This window comes from Amblyraja radiata, chromosome 10 (assembly GCF_010909765.2).
Source record: "Amblyraja radiata isolate CabotCenter1 chromosome 10, sAmbRad1.1.pri, whole genome shotgun sequence".
NCBI classification, from domain to species: domain Eukaryota; kingdom Metazoa; phylum Chordata; class Chondrichthyes; order Rajiformes; family Rajidae; genus Amblyraja; species Amblyraja radiata.
The window spans coordinates 68995032-69018917 of NC_045965.1; the positions used below are offsets into that span (position 1 = coordinate 68995032).

A 23886-nucleotide genomic window follows, 5' to 3' on the forward strand; every position below is an offset into this window, starting at 1 on the left:
GAGGAACACAACGATGTCAAACTCCAGTACAACGGGTGGAGCAAAGGGGAAGACAGAGTGCAGAATATAGTTCTTAGCATTGTAGCGCATCAGTTCCACAGACAAAGTCCAATGGTTGGCTTATAGAACAAGGGGCCAGTAGACACTCAGACAGGTAAATGGATAGGAAAGATTTAGAAGGATATGGGCAAAATGTGGGCAGATGGGGCTAGTGTAGATGGGGCATCTTGGCTAGCATGCAGAATTGGGCCAAAGGGCCTGTTTCCAGGCTGTATGACTCTATGAGATTGGCATCATGTGAATCGGACACTACCCTAGCTTATGGAAGGACCGTTCAGAAACCTGATAACAGAGGGGAAGAAGCTGTTGGCAGTGCGCGCTTTCAAGCTTGTGAATGGGAGCGGGGAGAAGAAGGAATGTCCGGGATGGGACAGGTTGGCTGCTTTTCCAAAGGCAGCTTGAAGTCAATGGTGTGAAGCCACCTGGAGGTCGGCCCAGTGTAAGGCAGGGAGGCCAGCGAGCTGACCGGGAGGGAGTGCATGGTCTAGACGGGGGAGTGGCCGCTGGAGGCCCTGCAGCAGCCTGGGGCTCGACTGGACCGGCCACCGCTCCAAGAGGCCAAGCGCGTAGACCGCACGTGGCCTAAAGCGGTGGAGCAGCGGCCAGGCCCCGACAGTGAATGTGGTGAACTGGCACCAGACATGGCAGGGCCAGCATTGTATGCAACATGAATTCACAAAGGAATGTTTCATTGCATATGTTGCAATAAATATAATTGAAGCATTCAAGAGATAGTCTCTTAAAGATAGCGGAGTCAGGGGATATGGGAGAAGGCAGGAAGGCTGATTGTGGATGATCAGCCATGATCACATTGAATGGCGGTGCTGGCTCGAAGGGCCGAATGGCCTACTCCTGCACCTATTGTCTATTGTCATGTGTGTCAGTGTCACGTGTTCTGAGGTGCAGTGAAAAGCCCAGCGTGCGCTCCAGTCATGTCATGCTGCACCTGGGCACAACCAAGCCACACACACGCACCCGCACACACGCACCCGCACAAACGCACGCACGCACACATGCACACGCACACATACACGCACCCGCACACACACAAGCAAACACACACCCGCATGCACACGCAAACACACACACCCGCACGCACACACCCACAGACACACACGCACACGCACACGCAGACACGCACACACACATGAACAACAGGAAGTGCTACCTTTGAACCTTCACCTCCATTCGGGCCCGGCAGCCCGATATCTCCTGGGAAACCCTGGAAAACAGGAAGAGTGTGGAAGGTCAGCACAGTCCCAACAACATCAACATCCTTCAACCTGCATGCAAACCTCTCCATGGTCTGCTGAGCTCCATAACACTCCCAGTCCCCATCGCCACGTCCCACACCCGCAACAATGTCCTCTCTGCCCCCATCCCATTGCTCCATCTTAGTTCAGTCTAGTTTATTGTCACGTGTACCGAGGTAAAGTGAAAAGCTTTTGTTGCTTGCTAACCAGTCAGCGGAAAGACAATACATGATTACAATAGGGCCATTCACAGGATGAAGGGAAGGATAAAGTCCAATTAAAGATAGTCTCAGGGTCTCCAATGAGGTAGATGGGAGGTCAGGACCGCTCTCTAGTTGGTGAGAGGACGGTTCAGTTGCCTGATAACAGCCGGGAAGAAACTGCCCCTGAATCTGGAGGTGTGTGTTCGTTTTCATACTTCTGTACCTCTTGCCCGATGGGAGAGGGGAGAAGAGGGAGTGACCGGGGTGAGACTGGTCCTTGATGATGCTGCTGGCCTTGCCGAGGCAGCGTGAGGTGTAGATGGAGGTGATGGAAGGGAGGTTGGTTTGTGTGATGGTCTGGGCTGTGTTCACAACTCTCTGCGATTTCTTGCGGGACTTGGACGGAGCTGTTCCCAAACCGTTATGCATCCCGACAAAACACTTTCTGCGCATCTGTAGAAGTTGGTGGGGCTTGTTGGGGACATTGCTGAACTAAGGAAGTAGAGGCATTGGTGGGCTTTCCCTGCAGGCCATTCCTTCAGATGCTGGACTAAGTTGTGGAACTTCCTCCCGAAACCTCCCTGCCTCTCTTTCATCCACGGAGCTTCTCCCTGAAGCTGCAGAAACAAGGAACTGCAGATGCTGGTTAATATATGAAAGGACCCAAGATGCTGGAGTAACTCAGCAGGTCCGGCAGCATCTCAAGAGCACGTAGAGAGGTGACGTTTTGGGTTGAGACCATTCTTCAGACGAAAGAAAGACCTTTATTCAGTCGGAAGAAAGCACGTACCTTTAGAAAGGAGATGGGGAGGAATTTCTTTAGCCAGAGGGTGGTGAATCTGTGGGATTCTTTGCCACAGACGGCTGTGGAGGCCAAGTCATTGGGTACTTCTAAAGTGGAGATTGACAGGTTCTGAGTAGTACGGGTGTCTGGGGTTACCGGGAGAAGGCAGGAGAATGCGGTTGAACGGGTAAGATAGATAACCATATAACCATATAACAATTACAGCACGGAAACAGGCCATCTCGGCCCTACAAGTCCGTGCCGAACAACTTTTTTCCCTTAATCCCACCTGCCTGCACTCATACCATAACCCTCCATTCCCTTCTCATCCATATGCCTATCCAATTTATTTTTAAATGATACCAACGAACCTGCCGCCACCACTTCCACTGGAAGCTCATTCCACACCGCTACCACTCTCTGAGTAAAGAAGTTCCCCCTCATGTTACCCCTAAACTTCTGTCCCTTAATTCTGAAGTCATGTCCTCTTGTTTGAATCTTCCCTATTCTCAAAGGGAAAAGCTTGATCACATCAACTCTGTCTATCCCTCTCATCATTTTAAAGACCTCTATCAAGTCCCCCCTTAACCTTCTGCGCTCCAGAGAATAAAGACCTAACTTATTCAACCTATCTCTGTAACTTAGTTGTTGAAACCCAGGCAACATTCTAGTAAATCTCCTCTGTACTCTCTCTATTTTGTTGACATCCTTCCTATAATTGGGCGACCAAATTTGTACACCATACTCCAGATTTGGTCTCACCAATGCCTTGTACAATTTTAACATTACATCCCAGCTTCTATACTCAATGCTCTGATTTATAAAGGCTAGCATACCAAAAGCTTTCTTTACCACCCTATCTATATGAGATTCCACCTTCAAGGAACTATGCACGGTTATTCCCAGATCCCTCTGTTCAACTGTATTCTTCAATTCCCTACCATTTATCATGTACGTCCTATTTTGATTTGTCCTGCCAAGGTGTAACACCTCACATTTATCAGCATTAAACTCCATCTGCCATCTTTCAGCCCATTCTTCCAAATGGCCTAAATCACTCTGTAGACTTTGGAAATCCTCTTCATTATCCACAACACCCCTTATCTTGGTATCATCTGCATACTTACTAATCCAATTTACCACCCCTTCATCCAGATCATTGATGTACATGACAAACAACAAAGGACCCAACACAGATCCCTGAGGCACCCCACTAGTCACCTGCCTACAACCCGACAAACAGCCATCCACCATTACCCTCTGGCTTCTCCCATTCAGCCACTGCTGAATCCATCTTGCTATTCCTGCATTTATACCCAACAGTTGAACCTTCTTAACCAACCTTCCATGAGGAACCTTGTCAAAGGCCTTACTAAAGTCCATATAGACAACATCCACTGCTTTACCCTCATCAATTTCCCTAGTAACCTCTTCAAAAAATTCAAGAAGATTAGTCAAACATGACCTTCCAGGCACAAATCCATGTTGACTGTTCCTAATCAGACCCTGTTTATCCAGATGCTTATATATATTATCTCTAAGTATCTTTCCCATTAATTTGCCCACCACTGAAGATCACCCATGATTGAATGGTGGAGTAGACTTGATGGGCCGAATGGCCTAATTCTGCTCCCATGGCTTATGAACTATCAGTCTAAAGAAGGGTCCCAATCTGAAACGATGTCTGCCTTCAGTCTGAGGAAGGGTCCCAACCCTAAACATCATCAGTCTATTACCTCCACAGATGCAGCCTGACCCGCCGAGTTCCTCCAGCACTCTGTGCTTTTCTCAAAGGCGATGTCTGTCTGGCCAATGTTCACCAAGAGTCCCGGGCTACAGCTACACCCCACATCTATATAGGAAGGAACTGCAGATGCCGGTTCACACTGAAGATAGACATAAAGTGCTGGAGTAACTCAGCGGGACAGGCAGCATCTCTGGAGAGCAGGAATGGGTGACGTTTCGGGCCGAGACCCTTCTTCAGACTGAGAGAATGTCTCCCTCTCCCCTGACTCTCAACCTGAGGAAGGGTCTCGTCCTGAAAGGCCACCCATTCCTGTTCTCCAGAAAAGCTGCCTGTCCCGCTGAGTTAATCCAGCATTTTGTGCCAATCTCCGACATCTGTCCGACTGAAATGTATTAAAGATTTTTCTAAACTCCTGTGCCAAACCTTAGAAGATGTGGAAGCATCTGAGAGTGATCTGGAAGTATTTACATTACAAATGTTCAGTATTTACAGAAAGGGGTCTCACTCACACAGAACAGCACAGGGCATTGAATGCACTAAACTCATAATCCCATCGTTCTATTCATAAACGCTCAGTTTAACACAGCATGGAAAAGGCAATGCTTAATGAGCCCCAGATGAATCCTTGTCTAACAGAACAATGCTTGGAGGGCATGCTATCTTGTTGGCTAATCTTTGCCAGAGTCTCCAACTCATTATCATCTCATATACATTCTTGTGGTTATTCTATACATATTGTCTCCAACTGATGCACAGATATCCCCACCATTGACTTGACTTGACTTGAATGGGGTTAGGTTAGGTAAGGGGGAGGTACAGCGAGACCTGGGTGTTCCCCTTACCTAACCTAACCCCATTCAAGTCAAGTCAAGTCAAGTCAAGTTTATTTGTCACATACACATACGAGATGTGCAGTGAAATGAAAAGTGGCAATGCTCGCGGACTTTGTGCAAAAAGACAAACAACCAAACAAACTACAAACAGAATCACATATTCTTTTACAAGTTAAATATTGTGGGCGGAAGGAAAAACGTTCAGTAGAGTTAGTCCCTGGTGAGATAGGCGTTTACAGTCCGAATGGCCTCTGGGAAGAAACTCCTTCTCAACCTCTCCGTTCTCACCGCATGGCAACGGAGGCGTTTGCCTGACCGTAGCAGCTGGAACAGTCCGTTGCAGGGGTGGAAGGGGTCTCTCATGATATTGTTGGCTCTGGAGTTGCACCTCCTGATGTATAGTTCCTGCAGGGGGGCGAGTGAAGTTCCCATAGTGCGTTCGGCCGAACGCACTACTCTCTGCAGAGCCTTCTTGTCCTGGGCAGAGCAATTCCAAACCAGATGGTAATGTTCCCGGACAAGATGCTTTCCACCGCCGCTGCGTAGAAGCACTGGAGGATCCTCGGAGACACTCTGAATTTCCTCAATTGCCTGAGGTGGTAAAGGCGCTGCCTTGCCTTACTCACGAGTGCTGAGGCGTGTGATGCCCATGTCATATCCTCGGAGATGTGGACTCCCAGATATTTAAAACAGTTCACCCTATCCACAGGATCCCCATTTATCCTCAATGGAGTGTATGTCCTCGGATGATGTGCCCTCCTAAAGTCCATGATCAGCTCCTTCGTTTTTTTGATGTTCAAGAGGAGGCTGTTATCCTGGCACCAGAGTGCTAGATCAGCCACCTCCTCCCAGTAGGCCTTCTCGTCGTTGTCTTATATCATGCCCACCACCACAGTGTCATCAGCAAACATGATTATTGAGTTAGAGCTGAACCTAGCCACACAGTCATGTGTGTACAGGGAATACAATAGGAGGCTGATCGTCCCCAATCAATAACCCATGCCTGCCTTCTCCCCATATCCCCTGACTCCGCAAGCCCCGAGAACTCTATCTAACTATCTTTTAAATTCATCCAGTGAATTGGCCTCCACTGCCTTCTGTGGCAGAGATTTCCACAAATTCACAACTCTCTGGGTGAAAAAGTTTTTTTCTCATCTCGGTTTTAAATGGCCTCCCCTTTATTCTTTGACTGTGGCCCCTGGTTCTGGACTCCCCAAACATTGGGAACGTTTTTCCTGCTTCCTGCTTGACCAGTCCTTTTATAATTGTATACGTTTCTATAAGATATCCTCTCATCCTTCTAAATTCCAGTAAATACAAGCCTAGTCTTTCCAATCTTTCCTCATATTTTCTTAAGTTGCCAGGACCCGCGGGCCTGAGCTACAGGGAGAGGTTGAGCATCCTAGGACTTTATTCCTTGGAGTGCAGGAGGATGAGGTTCTTCTGCAGTTGTACAGGGTCCTAGTGAGACCACACCTGGAGTATTGTGTGCAGTTTTGGTCCCCTAATTTGAGGAAGGACATTCTTGCTGTTGAGGGAGTGCAGCGTAGGTTTACAAGGTTAATTCCCGGGATGGCGGGACTGTCATATGCTGAGAGAATGGAGCAGCTGGGCTTGTACACTCTGGAGTTTAGAAGGATGAGAGGGTATCTCATTGAAACATATAAGATTATTAAGGGCTTGGACACGCTAGAGGCAGGAAACATGTTCCCGATGTTGGGGGAGTCTAGAACCAGGGGCCACTGTTTAAGAATAAGGGGTAAGCCATTTAGAACGGAGCCGAGGAAACACTTTTTCTCACAGAGAGTTGTGAGTCTGTGGAATTCTCTGTCTCAGAGGGCGGTGGAGGCCGGTTCTCTGGATACTTTCAAGAGAGAGCTAGATAGGGCTCTTAAAGATAGCGGAGTCAGGGGATATGGGGAGAAGGCAGGAACGGGGTACTGATTGGGGATGATCAGCCATGATCACATTAAATAAGGTCAGCCATCGTCCTCCGCCTGTTCCACCGTTGTGGTCTTGGTTGGATTGGCTCTTTGTCAGAGACCTCCCCCTCGACCTTACCGCCATGTGTGGCCCTACCAGGAGCATAGCTCCAGACGGCATCGCTCTCAGGATCTCAGGACCACACAAGCTTCTCCACCACGACAAGGTGACAATCCACGGAGAGTCTGCATAGACTATCACAGATGCATCTACACGGATCCCGTCTCCCTCTCATCAACTCCCCCAGATTCTACCCCCCACCCACACACTGGGGGCAATTTACAGTGGCCCATTAACCCCCCCCCCCCCACCTTTGTGTACAGTCTTTCCACTGACTGCATAACACGCAACAGAAAAGCTTATCACGGTACCTCGGTACACGTGACAATGAACTCAACTGAATGAAAATGTTGTTGGCAGGTGGATGGAAACTTGTGGATCACAAGCGACGGCAGAGAGAACGTGCAAACTCCACACAGACAGATCGAACATTGGTCTCTAGAGCTGTGAGGTAGCGGCTCAACCCGCTGCTTGACTGTGCCTGCAGCAGTAGCTTACGGCCACAAGGTGGCAGAAGGTGCACATTTGCCAATGACTGCATGGAGCCAGAGAGTTCTGTGCGACCAGCAGAAACACACTGAGCTGCCCTGTACATCTACATCAATCTGCCCTCAACTTCCTCACACCTTACACCAGACCCTGGAGGTGAAAACTATCAGGAAACATTTCATCAGCGGCACTCCTGAGAATCATTCTTTAATCACAACAGTGAAACAGCCTGGATAGAGTGGATGTGGAGAGGATGTTTCCACTAGTGGGAGAGTCTAGGACCAGAGGGCACAGCCTCAGAATTAAAGGATGTTCCTTTGGGAAGGAGATGAGGAGGAATTTCTTTAGGCAGAGGGCGGTGAATCTGTGAAATTCATTGCCACAGACGGCTGTGGAGGCCACAAGTCAGTGGATATAGATACATTCTTGATCAGTGCGGGTGTCAGGGGTTATGGGGAGAAGGCAGGAGAATTGTGTTAGGAGGGAGAGATAGATCAGCCATGATTGAATGGCAGAGTAGACTTCATGGGCTGAATGGCCTACTTCTGTTCCTATGACATGTGAAAATATAGTAGATAGACAGAAAATGCTGGAGTAACTCAACGGGATAGGCAGCATCTGTGGAGAGAAGGAATGGGTGACGTTTCGGGTCGCGACCCTTCTTCAGACTGTACCTCAGTGTGACCCAAAACCCATTCCTTCTCCCCAGAGATGCTGCCTGTCCCGCTGAGTTACTCCAGCATTTTGTGCCCATCTTCGGTGTAAACCAGCATGTACAGCCCCTTCCTACACAACGTATTGTAGACATGAGTGTTACCCATGGTCATGTTAATCTGTACAAAGCATTCGCACTTTACCTCGGGTCCTGGCAGTCCTGGTAAACCCTGTGGTCCAGTATCACCCATTTTACCCTAGGACAGAAAGCAAGTCTGGTGTTAAACAGGCAGTGAACAAACAAAAAGCTGCAGCTGATGCAGATGTGATGTAAAATGTAATAAACCTGAAGGTGCAGGATCAGTTCATTCCTAGGAGGAAGAGAGATTCCAAGGGGAGTAAGGGGCGACCATGGCTGACAAGGGACGTCAGGGACAGGATAGAAATTAAAGAGAAGAAGTACAACGTAGCAAAGATGAGCGGGAAGCAAGAGGATTGGGTAATGTTTAAAGAACAACAGAAGTTAACTAAAAAGACAATACAGGGAGATAGGATGAAGTATGAAGGTTAACTGGCCAAGAATATAAAGGAGGATAGTAAAAGCTTCTTTAGGTATGTGAAGAGGAAAAAAATAGTTAAGACAAATGTGGGTCCCTTGAAGACAGAAACAGGTGAATTTATCACGGGGAACAAGGAAATGGCAGACAAGTTGAACAGGTACTTTGGATCTGTCTTCACTAAGGAAAACACAAACAATCTCCCTGATGTACTGGGGGACAGACCTAGGGTGATGGAGGAACTGAAGGAAATTCACATTAGTTAGGGAATGGTGTTGGGTGGACTGAAGGTTGATAAATCCCCAGGGCCTGATGGTCTGCACCCCAGGGTACTCAAGGAGGTGGCTCTAGAAATCATGGACGCATTGGTGATAATTTTCCAATGTTCTATAGACTCAGGATCAGTTCCTGTGGATTGGAGGGTAGCTAATGTTATCCCACTTGAAGAAAGGCGGGAGAGAGAATTTTACTTCGGAGTCACGTGAGTGACTACGTGAAGAAGGGCCGTCCGTCTGCGTGCGCGTCCATTACGTCTGAACGCAACACGCACGACGGACTGGCAGGCACTGAGTCCTCCCAGGCCGTCGGGATGAGCAGGTAAGGAAAGTTGAAATCACTTACCTGCGTTCTTTCGGGCTTGAAGTTTTTCTCAGAGCCCAGATGTCGAGGAGACGGCCCGCGGGGATGTCGGCTGCTGAAGACCGCAGCTTTACAAATAGCGGGCGGCGGTGTTGTTCCCGACATTAGCGCCGACAGCAGAGTCGGCAGGAGAGTTTGCGCGGGAGCAGGAGCTCCATGGTTGTCCTGCGGGACGTAATGCCACCCGCAAGTCTAAACTAACCCGTTGACTCAGATGAGTCCGGGGATGAGGGATACCCTCCCTCAACGGAGAGCGTCTGAGGACGACTTCTCCCACATGGAGCAACTTATGGAGAAGTTGCTCCAACAATGATCTGCTCCAAAGGAGGGAGCAGTATCAGCACGGCCTACAGCAGTGCCGGTGCCGGGAGCCTCGCACATGGGGCAGCCCAATGTCTTCCCCATTGGAGGGGGTACTACATGTGGAAGAAACCACTCTGAATCAGAGTACAAAGAAGAGGGGGGGGAAACCTTCCCAGGGACAAGCAGAAGAAAGGAAGTAAGTAAGTTTTACTTATATTGCACTGTTTAAGTCAACACCAAAATGCTTTACATAAAAGGAATAATAAGCTTCCATACAAACAAACAGAAAATAAGTGCTTCTGCAATCATCCAGGTTCCACTGGGAGCTTCCCTGGATGGAATCTAGCTCTTGACAGCCCGGGTATTATGGAGAACCCGCAGGCAGCAGCACCTGTCTTCAGGGCTGCACAAATGTCTCCTGCTCTAAGGAGAGGAGCATTCATGGTCCATTTCAGTCTGACCAAAGCTAGAATCTCATTTAGGTCCACTGGAAGGGCCATGTCAGCACAGGTATCCTCAGGGGCGTGCAGCAGCACCTGTTTTCAGGGCTGCCTACGAACCTCACTCTCAGTGGAGGGGAGTGTGACTGATCAGTAGGTAACTGATCTCGAATTTAAAGTATGAACATACTGAAGCATGCATATGGCCTCAAGAGCCAGCAGTTGGCAGAATATCCGCATAGGCGACAACACACCCCACACCTCCATAGGGGGTAAGCGGTTCACTGAATCCGGTGGTAGCTTGAAAGCTGGGCACGGAAATACGATCAGAGTCGTCTTTCAAGGCAGACTCAAAATAATGGTCAGAATTGTCCTACAAGGCAGGCTCAGTATGATGAGGTTTTCAGACCAGACCCAAGCAGAGGTCGGGAGAAACATGGAATCCACACTCCTTACCAGTCCTACTCCCAATCAAGGAGAGAAAAGGAATCCGCATCAGGGGCCTTTGGGCTTACCACAAGACCACCGGTAGCCATGGAGGTAGGTGGGTCTGGGTTTACTGAAACAAGGGATTGTGGAGCAGTTACATGTTGGTAATTTACTCTTGTGTTCTTGTTCAAAATGACAATAACATGAGATTTCAGAACTGGTTTAAAAATAAAAAAATAAATTTAAAAAAAACATAATAACGTGATAATTTTACTGCACAACATACACAGGTTCCAAGCAGACTTGGAACTCGGACTGGAATTGTCTTCGAGGCAGGCCCAGTAATTTTGGGCAGGATTGCCATTCAGGACATGTGACAGATGGAGGATGTCACTTCATCCAGGTTTAACTCATTTGTGCAGTATAGACTTTTAGAAACAGTAATTTTGTTACGGTCTAACTACTGTTTTATAGAAGCTTCCTATAAAATGGTCACATGGCATGCATCGACCTCAAAGATGCATACTATTCGGTGTCTATTCACTAAGAACAGGAGATATTTGAAGTTTAACTGGATGGTATGGATCTGCCAAATGGGTTGACATCAGCTCCTAGACTATTGACTAAACTACGGAAACCAATTCTGGGTCTACAAAGGTCTCAGAACCACATAGTAATGGCATATTTGGACAATTTCATTTTGGAGGCACCAAGAATTGGCAGAAGCATCAGTCAAAGCAAACCAAAACCCTGTTTGATAGAATTGGTTACCTCATCCATCCAGTTAAATCAAAATTGACACCTACAAGGGTAATTGATTACCTAGAATTTACTATCAAAAACAGTAAATATGTTGGTGACTTTGCCTAGGGGCAAACGACTATATGAATCAAGCCTGCTATGACCTGATAGTCAAATACTAGCCATCTATCAGGCAAACAGCGAGTGTAATTGGCAAATAGTAGCCGCATTTCCAGCAGTACGTACGGGCCTTTGCATTACCAGAATTACAGCGAGCAAAGGAACGAACACTCAGATTCCATGCAGGCAAAATTGGCAAAACTATGGATTACCAGCAGAGGCCTTTGTTGAATAACTGGTGGATAACGAACGTGAGAAAGCTCAAAGTAAATTTGCTTGAAAGCCATCAAGGGTTCTTCAGACCTATGCAAGCGGCTAAGGATGAGGAGCCACTAACACAGTCTAGAGCTGTGGGGGCAGATGGAATGAGCAGGAGTCTGTAATTCCCCAACACATGGAATCAATTACCCAGAATTGTTGGGGGCACTGTTTGGATTCAAGGGGTTCTGTAGCAATATGCTTGTTCAAATTCAGATTGATAACACCACTGCGATGGCACATATCCACTAACAAGGGTGGTGTAAAATCTGTATCTTACGATAGATTGTCGAACCTCATTTGGCACTGGTGTATCAAGAGGAATATTTGGGAAATCTACGAGGTAGATATAACACGTTGACAGATGCTGGATCACGGATGTTTAATAACAACACAGAATGGATGTTGAATCAGGCAGTATTTAACGAAATAACTACACGATTTGGCATACCAGATTTGATCTATTTGCATCTAGGCTAAACCATCAGTTACCCAGATATGTGTCCTGCAAGCAGGATCCAGGAACAAAGGCAGTGGATGCTTTCTCCCTCAATTGGGGAGGATTGTTTATGCATGCTTTCCGCAAAATTGTCTCACAAACCGATGCTTGACCAAAATCAAGCAAGACTAAGCCACAGGCATATTGGTAGTGCCAGATTGGCCTACTCAAGCCTGGTCCCCAAAAATGTTGGGAACTATAGTCCAGCCAGTTATGGCTGTACCCAAGAGCAGGGACCTCCTAGTGAACCCAGTTACAGGGAGTAATCATCCACTACACGAACGTATTAACTTGTTGGTCTACAGATTCTGAGGAGGCCATTTCAAGGCATAGGACTGTCCGAACAAATACAACACAGTTCGGATAACAGATGTCTTGGAGTTTCCTATCAACTCTGTACTATAACTATAAACAAAGTTATAGTGCAATCAATAGTGCCAGAGGCGCACTTTCCTCCTATCTGATGCTGCAAGCAGGGCACGGGTCGATAGGAACGCACCCCTTTACAACAAAATTCATGAAGAGAATTTACAATCTAATACCTCTAAGACCAAGGTACACGGACACATGGGATGTGAGCGTGGTACTAACCCTACTTTGACAGTGGGGACCGCCTATAACTAACCCTGAAGGTGGTATGCTGACAAAGAGCCCAGACACTGCAAAAGCTACGGTTGGACCACATGACCACCAATATGAACAACATAACATTCGTAATCAGGAACCTGATATAAACATAGCAGGTCAGGAATGCCAGGGATGGAGATCCAGTTCTTGGCATATCCAGAGGACCTACGGTTGTGTGTGTGGTAACATACTATCACCACTATCTGAGAGTTACGGAGAACCACAGAGGCTCAGAACAGACCAGAAGGTGTCAACACAAACCATCTCCAGATGGTCAAAGGGGGTAATGGCGGTAACAGAGTGAACGTTCATATGGTTAAATCTCACTCCACCAGGGCTGCATCTACGTCGGCAACAAGAGCAATGGACGTGCCTCTTGACAACATCCTAGTGGCTGCAGGATGGACGAATGAAATAACGGTCCACCGGTTTTATAACAAACCTATTACCGGACTGGGGGTGTTTGCACGTACCATTTTAAGTTCTGTCCCATAGTTTACCCCCAAGGTTGGGAGGGGAAACTAGTTTTTAAAAACTTTTCTTTCATTTAAAGCATCAGTGTCCTTACTTCACTACGTAATGTCTGAATGCTTTAATGATTACACGCATCCATGGTCAATCCATTCAGTGTGTGACGCCTGGATTTGTAACCGGCGTAAAATCACAGAGCTTTGAAATCTTCACGTAGTCACTCACGTGACTCCGAAGTAAAATAGTAAGATTAAACGAGAACTTACCAGTTTGAAGTTTGATCTTGATTTTATGAGGAGTTACGATGAGCGATTACGTGCCCACCGCTCCCACCCTCATACTATCAAGGTCACATGGAAGTTCTAGTTTCTTCAATCTTACTATTCTCAGGCCTTCTTTTTATCTGTGATTTAACACCGCTGCTTTGAAGATTGACGCGCACGCAGACGGACGGCCCTTCTTCACGTAATCGCTCATCGTAACTCCTCATAAAATCAAGATCAAACTTCAAACTGGTAAGTTCTCGTTTAATCTTACTATTATAGACCAGTTAGCCTGACATCGGTGGTGGGGAAGATACTGGAGTCAATTATAAAAGATGAGATAGCCGCACATTAGGATAGCAGTAACAGGATCGGTCCGAGTCAGCATGGATTTACGAAGGGGAAATCTTGCTTGACTAATCTTCTGGAATTTTTTGAGGATGTAACTAGGAAAATGGACAAGGGAGAGCCAGTGGAAGTAGTGTACCTGGACTTTCAGAAAGCATTTGATAAGGTCCCACATCGGAGTGGGCAAAATGAGGGCACAAGGTATTGGGGGTAGAGTGCTGACATGGATAGAAAATTGGTTGGCAGACAGGAAACAAAGAGTAGGGATTAACAGGTCCCTTTCAGAATGGCAGGCAGTGACTAGTGGGGTACCGCAAGGCTCGGTGTTGGGACCGCAGCTATTTACAATTCTCTGTGTGAAAAAATATTTCCTCATTTCAGTTCTAAATGGCTTACCCATTATTCTTAAACTGTGGACCCTGGTTCTGGACTCCCCCAACATCGGGAACACGTTTCCTCCCTCTAGCGTGTCCAAATCATTAATAATCTTATGTTTCAACAAGATGTCCTCTCATCCTTCTAAATTCCAGAGTGTACAAGCCCAGCCGCTCCATTCTCTCAACATATGACAGTCCCGCCATCCTGGGAATTAACCTTGTAAACCTACGCTGCACTCCCTCAATAGCAAGAATGTCCTTCCTCAAATTTGGAGACCAAAACTGCACACAATACTCCAGGTGTGGTCTCACTAGGGCTCTGTACAACTGCAGAAGGATCTCTTTGGTCCTATACTCAACTTCTCTTGTTATGAAGGCTAACATGCCATTCGCTTTCTTCACTGCCTGCTGTACCTGCATGCTTACTTTCAGTGACTGATGAACAAGGACCCCCAGATCCCGTTGTACTTCCCCTTTTCCCAACTTGATTCCATTTAGATAATAATCTACCTTCCTGTTTTTGCTACCAAATTGGATAACCTCATATACTCCACATTAAACTGCATCTGCCATGCATCTGCCCACTCACCCAACCTGTCCAAGTCACCCTGCATTCTCATAGCATCCTCCTCACAGTTCACACTGCCACCTAGCTTTGTGTCATCTGCAAATTTGCTAATGTTACTTTGAATCCCTTCATCTAAATCATGAATGTATATTGTAAATATCTATTTAAAATAAGCATGAGATAGTTGTACAAGACATTGGTGGGGGTGTACTTGGAGTATTGTGTTCAGCTTTGGTCACCCTATTGCAACAAAAATCAATGAAGCTGGAAAGAATGCAGAGATTTACGAGGATGTTGCTGGGACTCGAGGATCTAAGCTTCTGGGAGAGGTTGGGCAGATTAAGATTTTACTCCTTGGAGTGCAAACTGGCTGCGGGGTGATCTTATAGAGGTGGAAAAGAAGTTAGGGTGAATACACAGAGTCTTTTTCCCCCAGAGTAGGGGAATCGAGAACCAGAGGACATAAGTTTAAGGTGAGAGGCCAAAGATTTAATACAAAGCTGAGGGGCAACCTTTTCATATAGTGGGTGGGTGTACGGAACGAGCTGCCAGAGGAGGTAGTTGAGGCAGGGACAATAACAACATTTAAAGGACATTTGAACAGGTACATGGATAGGACAAGTTTAGAGGGATATGGGCCAAACATAGGCAAACGGGACTAGTGTAGATGGGGCATGTTGGTCGGCATGGAGGAGTTGGGCTGAATGGCCTGTTTCTGTGTTGTGTGACTAGGCTAATGAAACGCACCTGTGGTCCTGGCTTCCCTCTCGCCCCAGGTGGTCCCGCCAGGCCAACGGTGCCCTTCAAAGACAGCCCGCAAAATTGGTGAATACACATGCCCACAGTCACCCCCATCAGCACTACCCGCCGCAGTGTGGCCGGGCAGAGAGGGTGGTGTCTAGATCATCACCGCCGGCTCTTCCCAGTGCAACGCTCATTCACCCCTCCCCCCCACACACAGTGCGGCACTCCCTCACCCCCCCCCCCCCCCACACAGTGCGGCACTCCCTCACCCCCCGCCCCCCCCCAGTGAGGTGCTCCCACACCCACCCCTCCCCCCCCCCCCCACAGTGCGGCATTCCCTCACCCCCCCCCGCCACAGTGCGGCGCTCCCTCACCCCCACACCTCCCTCACCCCCCCCACAGTGCAGCACTCACTCACCCCCCCCACACAGTGCGGCGCTCCCTCACCCCCACCCCTCCCCCCCCCCCACCCCACACTCCGTCAATACTCCCCCTCAGACAGTAACAACTACATTAAATGAGAGAAGGGTAACAGGGAGACGGGGCGGAGGGTAACGGTGAGGGGGGTGGGGAGGGGGGGGTGAGCGTGTACGTACCCGGTCTCCAGGGAATCCTCTCTCCCCCGGAGCTCCCAGCAACCCCAGATTGCCCTGGATAACATCATCACAATCAACACACCAATCCTCACACTGCATCAGCAGAGAAGCAGCTCACACCCCTCCCCCACCCCACCCCCCTCCCCTCCCCCGCCCCACCCTAACCCCCCCTCACCCACCCCACCCCCACACCCCTCCCCACCCCCACCCCTCCCCCACTTCCACCCCCACCCAATTAACCAAAGAGGAAGCTGACTGAACTTTACTGCCTTCCACCACACAGTGGGAATGTTGATTCTGCTGTGTGGGGATGTTCTTGTTCAATTCTATCGTGTGTTGTGTTCTTTTATTCGTATGGTTGTATGACAACTCAAATCCCACTGCACCAATTGGTGCATGTGACAATAAATGTAACTTGAATCTACAAACCTGCACGTCTTTGGAGTGTGGGAGGAAACCTGAGCACCCGGACAAAACCCACGCAGGTCACGGGGAGAACGTGCAAACTCCGTACAGACAGCACCTGGAGTCAGGATGGAAGCCGGGCAACTGGCACCGTGAGGCAGCAGCTCTACCCGCTGCGCCACACTGCCGCTATGGATTTACCTCCTCTGATGCTGATGTTGTTAATTTGCAGAGCAAATACTTTGGAGCTTTGGAAATAATCAGTGAAAGTGTTTCGTCGGAGCGAGGGGTCGGAATCAAAGTATATCAAAGCTGCATCACTCCCTGGCTTCCTGGAGGGCAATGTGTTTCCAATTGATGTTGGAATCAAGTGGAAATGTTAGCGTCTGCTGGAATGCACTTTCACAAGAAGATAGAAGCCGTGAATCACTGCAGTGGCTCAGTGCTTGTCATGTCACTGCACTGAAGTCACTCTGGGGAAAAACTCCTTCCACATGCCATCCCTCTCCTCTCCTGACCTCTCCACACACTTCACAACATGCTGCTGCCCTGGGGATCAGAGTTAGACTTCCACTGTCTGTCTGCCATTATACAAGGCAAAACCTTCTGCTGAGACACACATCAGAAAGTCCAGCAAGCACCATCCCAATCCCAGCTTCTGGTTCAGGAGCAGGCCATTCGGCCCTTCGAGCCAGCACCACCATTCACTGTGATCATGGCTGATCATCCACAATCAGTACCCCGTTCCTGCCTTCTCCCCATATCCCCTGACTCTGCTATCTTTAAGAGCCCTATCTAGCTCTCTCCTGAAAGTATCCAGAGAACCGGCCTCCACCGCCCTCTGAGGCAGAGAATTCCACAGACTCACCACTCTCTGTGTGAAAAAGTGTTTCCTCATCTCCGTTCTAAATGGCTTACCCCTTATTCTTAAACTGTGGCCGCTGGTTCTGGACTCCCCCAACATCAGGAACATGTTTCCTGCCTATAGCGTGTCCAAACCCTTAATAATCTTATATGTTTCAATAAGATCCCCTCTCATCATTCTAACCTCCAGAGTATACAAGCCCAGCCGCTCCATTCTCTCAGTATATGACAGTCCCGCCATCCCGGGAATTAACCTTGTAAACCTACACTGCACTCCCTCAATAGCAAGAATGTCCTTCCTCAAATTAGGAGACCAAAACTGCACACAATACTCCTGCTGTGGTCTCACTAGGGCCCTGTACAACTGCAGAAGGACCTCTTTGCTCCTATACTGAACTCCTCTTGTTATAAAGGCCCACAGGCCATTTGCTTTCTTTACTGCCTGCTGTACCTGCATGCTTACTTTCAGTGACTGATGAACAAGGACCCCCAGATCCCGTTGTACTTCCCCTTTTCCCAACTTGACACCATTCAGATATAGAAACATAGAAATTAGGTGCAGGAGTAGGCCATATGGCCCTTCGAGCCTGCACCGCCATTCAATATGATCATGGCTGATCATCCAACTCAGTATCCCGTACCTGCCTTCTCTCCATACCCTCTGATCCCCTTAGCCACAAGGGCCACATCTAACTCCCTCTTAAATATAGCCAATGAACTGGCCTCGACTACACTCTGTGGCAGAGAGTTCCAGAGATTCACCACTCTCTGTGTGAAAAAAGTTCTTCTCATCTCAGTTTTAAAGGATTTCCCCCTTATCCTTAAGCTGTGACCCCTTGTCCTGGACTTCCCCAACATCGGGAGCAATCTTCCTGCATCTAGCCTGTCCAACCCCTTAAGAATTTTATAAGTTTCTATAAGATCCCCTCTCAATCTCCTAAATTCTAGAGAGTATAAACCAAGTCTATCCAGTCTTTCTTCATAAGACAGTCCTGACATCCCAGGAATCAGTCTGGTGAACCTTCTCTGCACTCCCTCTATGGCAATAATGTCCTTCCTCAGATTTGGAGACCAAAACTGTACGCAATACTCCAGGTGTGATCTCACCAAGACCCTGTACAACTGCAGTAGAACGTCCCTACTCCTATACTCAAATCCTTTTGCTATGAAAGCTAACATACCATTCGCTTTCTTCACTGCCTGCTGCACCTGCATGCCTACTTTCAATGACTGGTGTACCATGACACCCAGGTCTCGCTGCATCTCCCCTTTTCCTAGTCGGCCACCATTTAGATAATAGTCTGCTTTCCTGTTTTTGCCACCAAAATGGATAACCTCACATTTATCCACATTATACTGCATCTGCCAAACATTTGCCCACTCACCCAGCCTATCCAGTTCACCTTGCAGTCTCCTAGCATCCTCCTCACAGCTAACACTGCCCCCCAGCTTAGTGTCATCCGCAAACTTGGAGATATTGCCTTCAATTCCCTCATCAGATCATTAATATATATTGTAAATAGCTGGGGTCCCAGCACTGAGCCTTGCGGTACCCCACTAGTCACTGCCTGCCATTGTGAAAAGGACCCGTTTACTCCTACTCTTTGCTTCCTGTTTGCCAGCCAGTTCTCTATCCACATCAATACTGAACCCCCAATGCCATGTGCTTTAAGTTTGTATACTAATCTCTTATGTGGGACCTTGTCGAAAGCCTTCTGGAAGTCCAGATACACCACTTCCACTGGTTCTCCCCTATCCACGCTACTAGTTACATCCTCGAAGAATTCTATAAGATTCGTCAGACATGATTTACCTTTTGTAAATCCATGCTGACTTTGTCCAATGATTTCACCACTTTCCAAATGTGCTGCTATCCCATCTTTAATAACTGACTCTAGTAGTTTCCCCACTACCGATGTTAGACTAACTGGTCTGTAATTCCCCGTTTTCTCTCTCCCTCCCTTCTTAAAAAGTGGGGTTACGTTTGCTACCCTCCAATCCTCAGGAACTACTCGAGAATCTAAAGAGTTTTGAAAGATTATTACTAATGCATCCACTATTTCTGGAGCTACTTCCTTAAGTACTCTGGGATGCAGCCTATCTGGCCCTGGGGATTTATCGGCCTTTAATCCATTCAATTTACCCAACACCACTTCCCGGCTAACCTGGATTTCACTCAATTCCTCCAACTCCTTTGACCCGCGGTCCCCTGCTATTTCCGGCAGATTATTTATGTCTTCCTTAGTGAAGACGGAACCAAAGTAGTTATTCAATTGGTCCGCCATATCCTTGTTCCCCATGATCAACTCACCCGTTTCTGACTGCAAGGGACCTACATTTGTTTTAACTAATCTCTTTCTTTTCACATATCTATAAAAACTTTTGCAGTCAGTTTTTATGTTCCCTGCCAGTTTTCTTTCATAATCTATTTTTCCTTTCCTAATTAAGCCATTTGTCCTCCTCTGCTGGTCTCTGAATTTCTCCCAGTATGCTGCTTTTTCTGGCTAATTTGTACGCATCATCCTTCGCTTTGATACTATCCCTGATTTCCCTTGTTATCCACGGATGTACTACCTTCCCTGATTTATTCTTTTGCCAAACTGGGATGAACAATTTTTGTAGTTCATCCATGCAGTCTTTAAATGTCTTCCATTGCATATCCACCGTCAACCCGTTTAGAATTAATTGCCAGTCAATCTTGGCCAATTCACGTCTCATACCCTCAAAGTTACCTTTCTTTAAGTTCAGAACCATTGTTTCTGAATTAACAATGTCACTCTCCATCCTAATGAAGAACTCAACCATATTATGGTCACTCTTGCCCAAGGGGGCACGTACAACAAGACTGCTAACTAACCCTTCCTCATTACTCAATACCCAGTCTAAAATAGCCTGCTCGCTCGTTGGTTCCTCTACATGTTGATTTAGAAAACTATCCCGCATACATTCCAAGAAATCCTCTTCCTCAGCACCCCTGCCAATTTGATTCACCCCAATCTATATGTAGATTGAAGTCACCCATTATAACGGTTTTGCCTTTGTCGCACGCATTTCTAATTTCCTGTTTGATACCATCTCCAACTTCACTACTAGTTAGGTGGCCTGTACACAACACCCACCAGCGTTTTCTGCCCCTTAGTGTTTCGCAGCTCTACCCATACCGATTCCACATCCTCCAAACTAATGTCCTTCCTTTCCATTGCGTTAATCTCCTCTCTAATCAGCAACGCTACCCCTCCTCCTTTTCCTTTCTCTCTATCCCTCCTGAATATTGAATATCCCTGGATGTTCAGCTCCCAGCCTTGGTCACCCTGGAGCCATGTCTCCGTGATCCCAACTATATCATAGTCATTAATAGCTATCTGCACATTCAACTCATCCACCTTATTACGAATGCACCTTGCATTGAGACACAAAGCCTTCAGGCTTGTTTTTACAACACTCTTACCCCTTATACAATTATGTTGAAAAGTGGCCCTTTTTGATTTTTGCCCTGGTTTTGTCTGCCTGCCACTTTTACTTTTCACCTTGCTACCTATTGCTTCTACCCTCATTTTACGCCCCTCTGTCTCTACGTTCACACATTTAAGAAACCCTTTCCCTTTAACTCCATCCTCCACTATCCCATTCCACACCACACCCCCCTTATTCAGTTTAAAACCACCCGTGTAGCAGTGGCAAACCTGCCTGCCAGAATGCTGGTCCCACACCTGTTAAGATGCAATCCGTCCCTTTTGTACAGTTCCCCCTTACCCCAAAACAGATCCCAGTGATCTAAGAATCTAAATCCCTGCCCCGTGCACCAGTTCCTCAGCCACACGTTCAGGTCCCGTATCTCCCTGTTCCTGCTCTCGCCAGCACGAGGAACTGGAAGCAAACTGCCTGCAAACTAATAATCTGCCTTCCTGTTTTTGCCACCAAAGTGGATAACCTCACATTGATCGGCATTAAACTTCATCTGCCATGCATCTGCCCACTCACCCAACCTGCCCAAGTCACCCTGCATTCTCATAGCATCCTCCTCACAGTTCATCCTGTCATGACCCTGTTACTGACATGTGTACCGAGGTACAGTGAAAAGCTTTATTCTGCATGCTGTCTAACCAGATAGGGTGGCACAGTGGTAGAACTCCCTTCTCACAGCCGTTTCCTCCCACATCACAAAGACGTACAAGTTTGTAGGTTAATTGGCTTCTGTAAATTGTACCTAATGTGCAGAATAGAAATAGTGTACGGGGTGATTGTGGTCGGTGTGGACTCGGTGGGGCAAAGCTTCTGCTTCAACGCTGCATCTCTACGTTAAACTAGACTAAATCAAATAATACTATACATGTACATTAGTATAATCAAGTCAAACACAGGTACAATAGGTTCAGAAGTTCATACATCCTAGGAGCAGAATTAGGCCATTCAGCCCATCGAGTCCACTCCTCCATTCAATCCTGGCCGATCTATCTATCCCTCTCAACCCCATTCTCCTCCCTTCTCCCCGTAACCTCGCACACCCGCACTCAATAATTGCAATAGTACAACAGTACTGTAATAATCCCAGACATCCTACCTGGTCTTTCCTTATTTCTTCAATCTTTAAATCAGTTCAATTGCTCAAACAGTCCATTTATTTTGTTTCACCGATCTATCTGTATCCACCTATCACCTGCCTGTCTTTGCCCTCCCCACCCCTCTATTCCAGATTACCCCCCCACCACCAAACTCCATCAACTTGAAGAAGAGTCATCTGCCCATTCTCCTGCCTTTGTTCCTCCAGCACATTGTGTTTTACTCCAGATTCCAGTATCTGCAGTTCATTGTTTCTCTCATTTTTTCCCTGTCTTTGTTTCACTTTCTGGACTGCATTTCACATGGATTTCAATATTCTCTCTGGCACTTCCTGGTTTGAAAATACCATGGGGAAGAAGGTACAGGAGCCTGAAAACCGTGACCTCCAGGTTCAGGAACAGCTTCTTCCCAACAACATCAGGCTGTTGAACACGGCACAACACTAACCTCAGCAACTGTGGTCTTCTGTGGACTGTGTCTGTGGTTGCACTGCTGAATTCAGTTTTGCTAGCTTGTATTCTGCTTATTGTATTATAGATTATTATAAGTGTATCTATGCATCATTGCAGTTATAGCCGCAGCAAATAAGAATGTCATTGTTGCGTTTGTCGGTGCATATGATAATTAAACACTCCTGACAAAACTCCAAACCTGCAGCGCAGTTACACTGTCCTCACTCACGAATGGCTTGGTCACTGAATTGTGGACGCAGCCCAGACCATCACACAAACCAACCTCCCTTCCATCGACTCCATCTACACCTCACGCTGCCTCGGCAAGGCCAGCAGCATCATCAAGGACCAGTCTCACCCCGGTCACTCCCTCTTCTCCCCTCTCCCATCGGGCAAGAGGTACAGAAGTGTGAAAACGCACACCTCCAGATTCAGGGACAGTTTCTTCCCGGCTGTTATCAGGCAACTGAACCGTCCTCTCACCAACTAGAGAGCGGTCCTGACCTCCCATCTACCTCATTGGAGACCCTCGGACTATCCTTGATCGGATTTTGCTGGCTTTACCTTGCACTAAACGTTATTCCCTGCTCATATGTCTATTCACTGTGAATGGATCGATTGTAATCATGTATTGTCTTTCCACTGACTGGTTAGCATGCAACAAAAGCTTTTCACTGTACCTCGGTACACGTGACAATAAACTAAACTGATAGTAAGAAACACCCCCTAAACCTAACACAATATTAGGACTCATCTATTCCAGTCCACCTCTCCCTCTACTCATTCCTTTTATCAATAGACATGATTTATACATGGACTTCAGTAAGGTGTTCGACAAGGTTCAGCATGGTAGGCTGCTCTGAAAGTTGGATCACATGGGATCCAAGGAGAGATAGCTGAATGGATAGCAAATTGGCTACATGACAGGAAGCAGAGGGTGATGGTGGAAGGTTGCTTCTGGAGGCCTGTGACTAGTGGTGTGCCTCAGTAACGGTGCTGGGCCCGTTACTGTTTGTCATCTACATCAATGATTTGGATGAGAACATAAGGGCAAGATTAGCAAGTTTGCCGATGATACAAAAGTGGATGGTTTTGCAGATAGTGAAGATGGTTGTGAACGATTGCAGCCGGATCTGGATCGATTGGCCAGGTGGACGGAGGAATGGTTGATGGAATTTAATACAGAGAAGTGTGAGGTGTTGCATTTTGGGACGTCGAACAAGGGCAGGACCTACACATATAACCATATTACAGCACGGAAACAGGCCATCTTGGCCCTTCTACTCCGTGCCGAACACGTATTCTCCCCTAGTCCCATCTACACAGTGAATGGTCGGCCTCTGGGTAGTGTTGTAGAGCAGAGGGATCTAGGAGTACAGGTGCATGGTTCCTTGAAGGTCTAGTCACAGGATGATAAGGTGGTCAAAAAGGCTTTTGGCACTTTGGCCTTCATCAGTCAGAGTATTGAGTATAGAAGTTGGGAGGTCATGTTGCAGTTGTATAAGACGTTGGTGAGACTGCATTTAGAATATTGTGTTCAGTTCTGGGCACCATGTCAA

At 47.4% G+C, this 23886-nt stretch overlaps 1 protein-coding gene across 1 annotated transcript in view; it reads right to left on the reverse strand.

Moving 5' to 3' along the window:
- col24a1 (collagen type XXIV alpha 1 chain) overlaps positions 1–23886 on the reverse strand; it is a 191561-nt gene that overhangs the window by 90325 nt on the left and 77350 nt on the right. The window contains exons 17-20 of the mRNA XM_033029102.1: positions 16047–16100; positions 15454–15507; positions 8270–8323; positions 1229–1282 (exon numbers count right to left, since the gene is read on the reverse strand). Of these exons, the coding sequence (XP_032884993.1) occupies positions 1229–1282; positions 8270–8323; positions 15454–15507; positions 16047–16100 (216 nt within the window). The remainder of the gene's footprint in view (positions 1–1228; positions 1283–8269; positions 8324–15453; positions 15508–16046; positions 16101–23886) is intronic.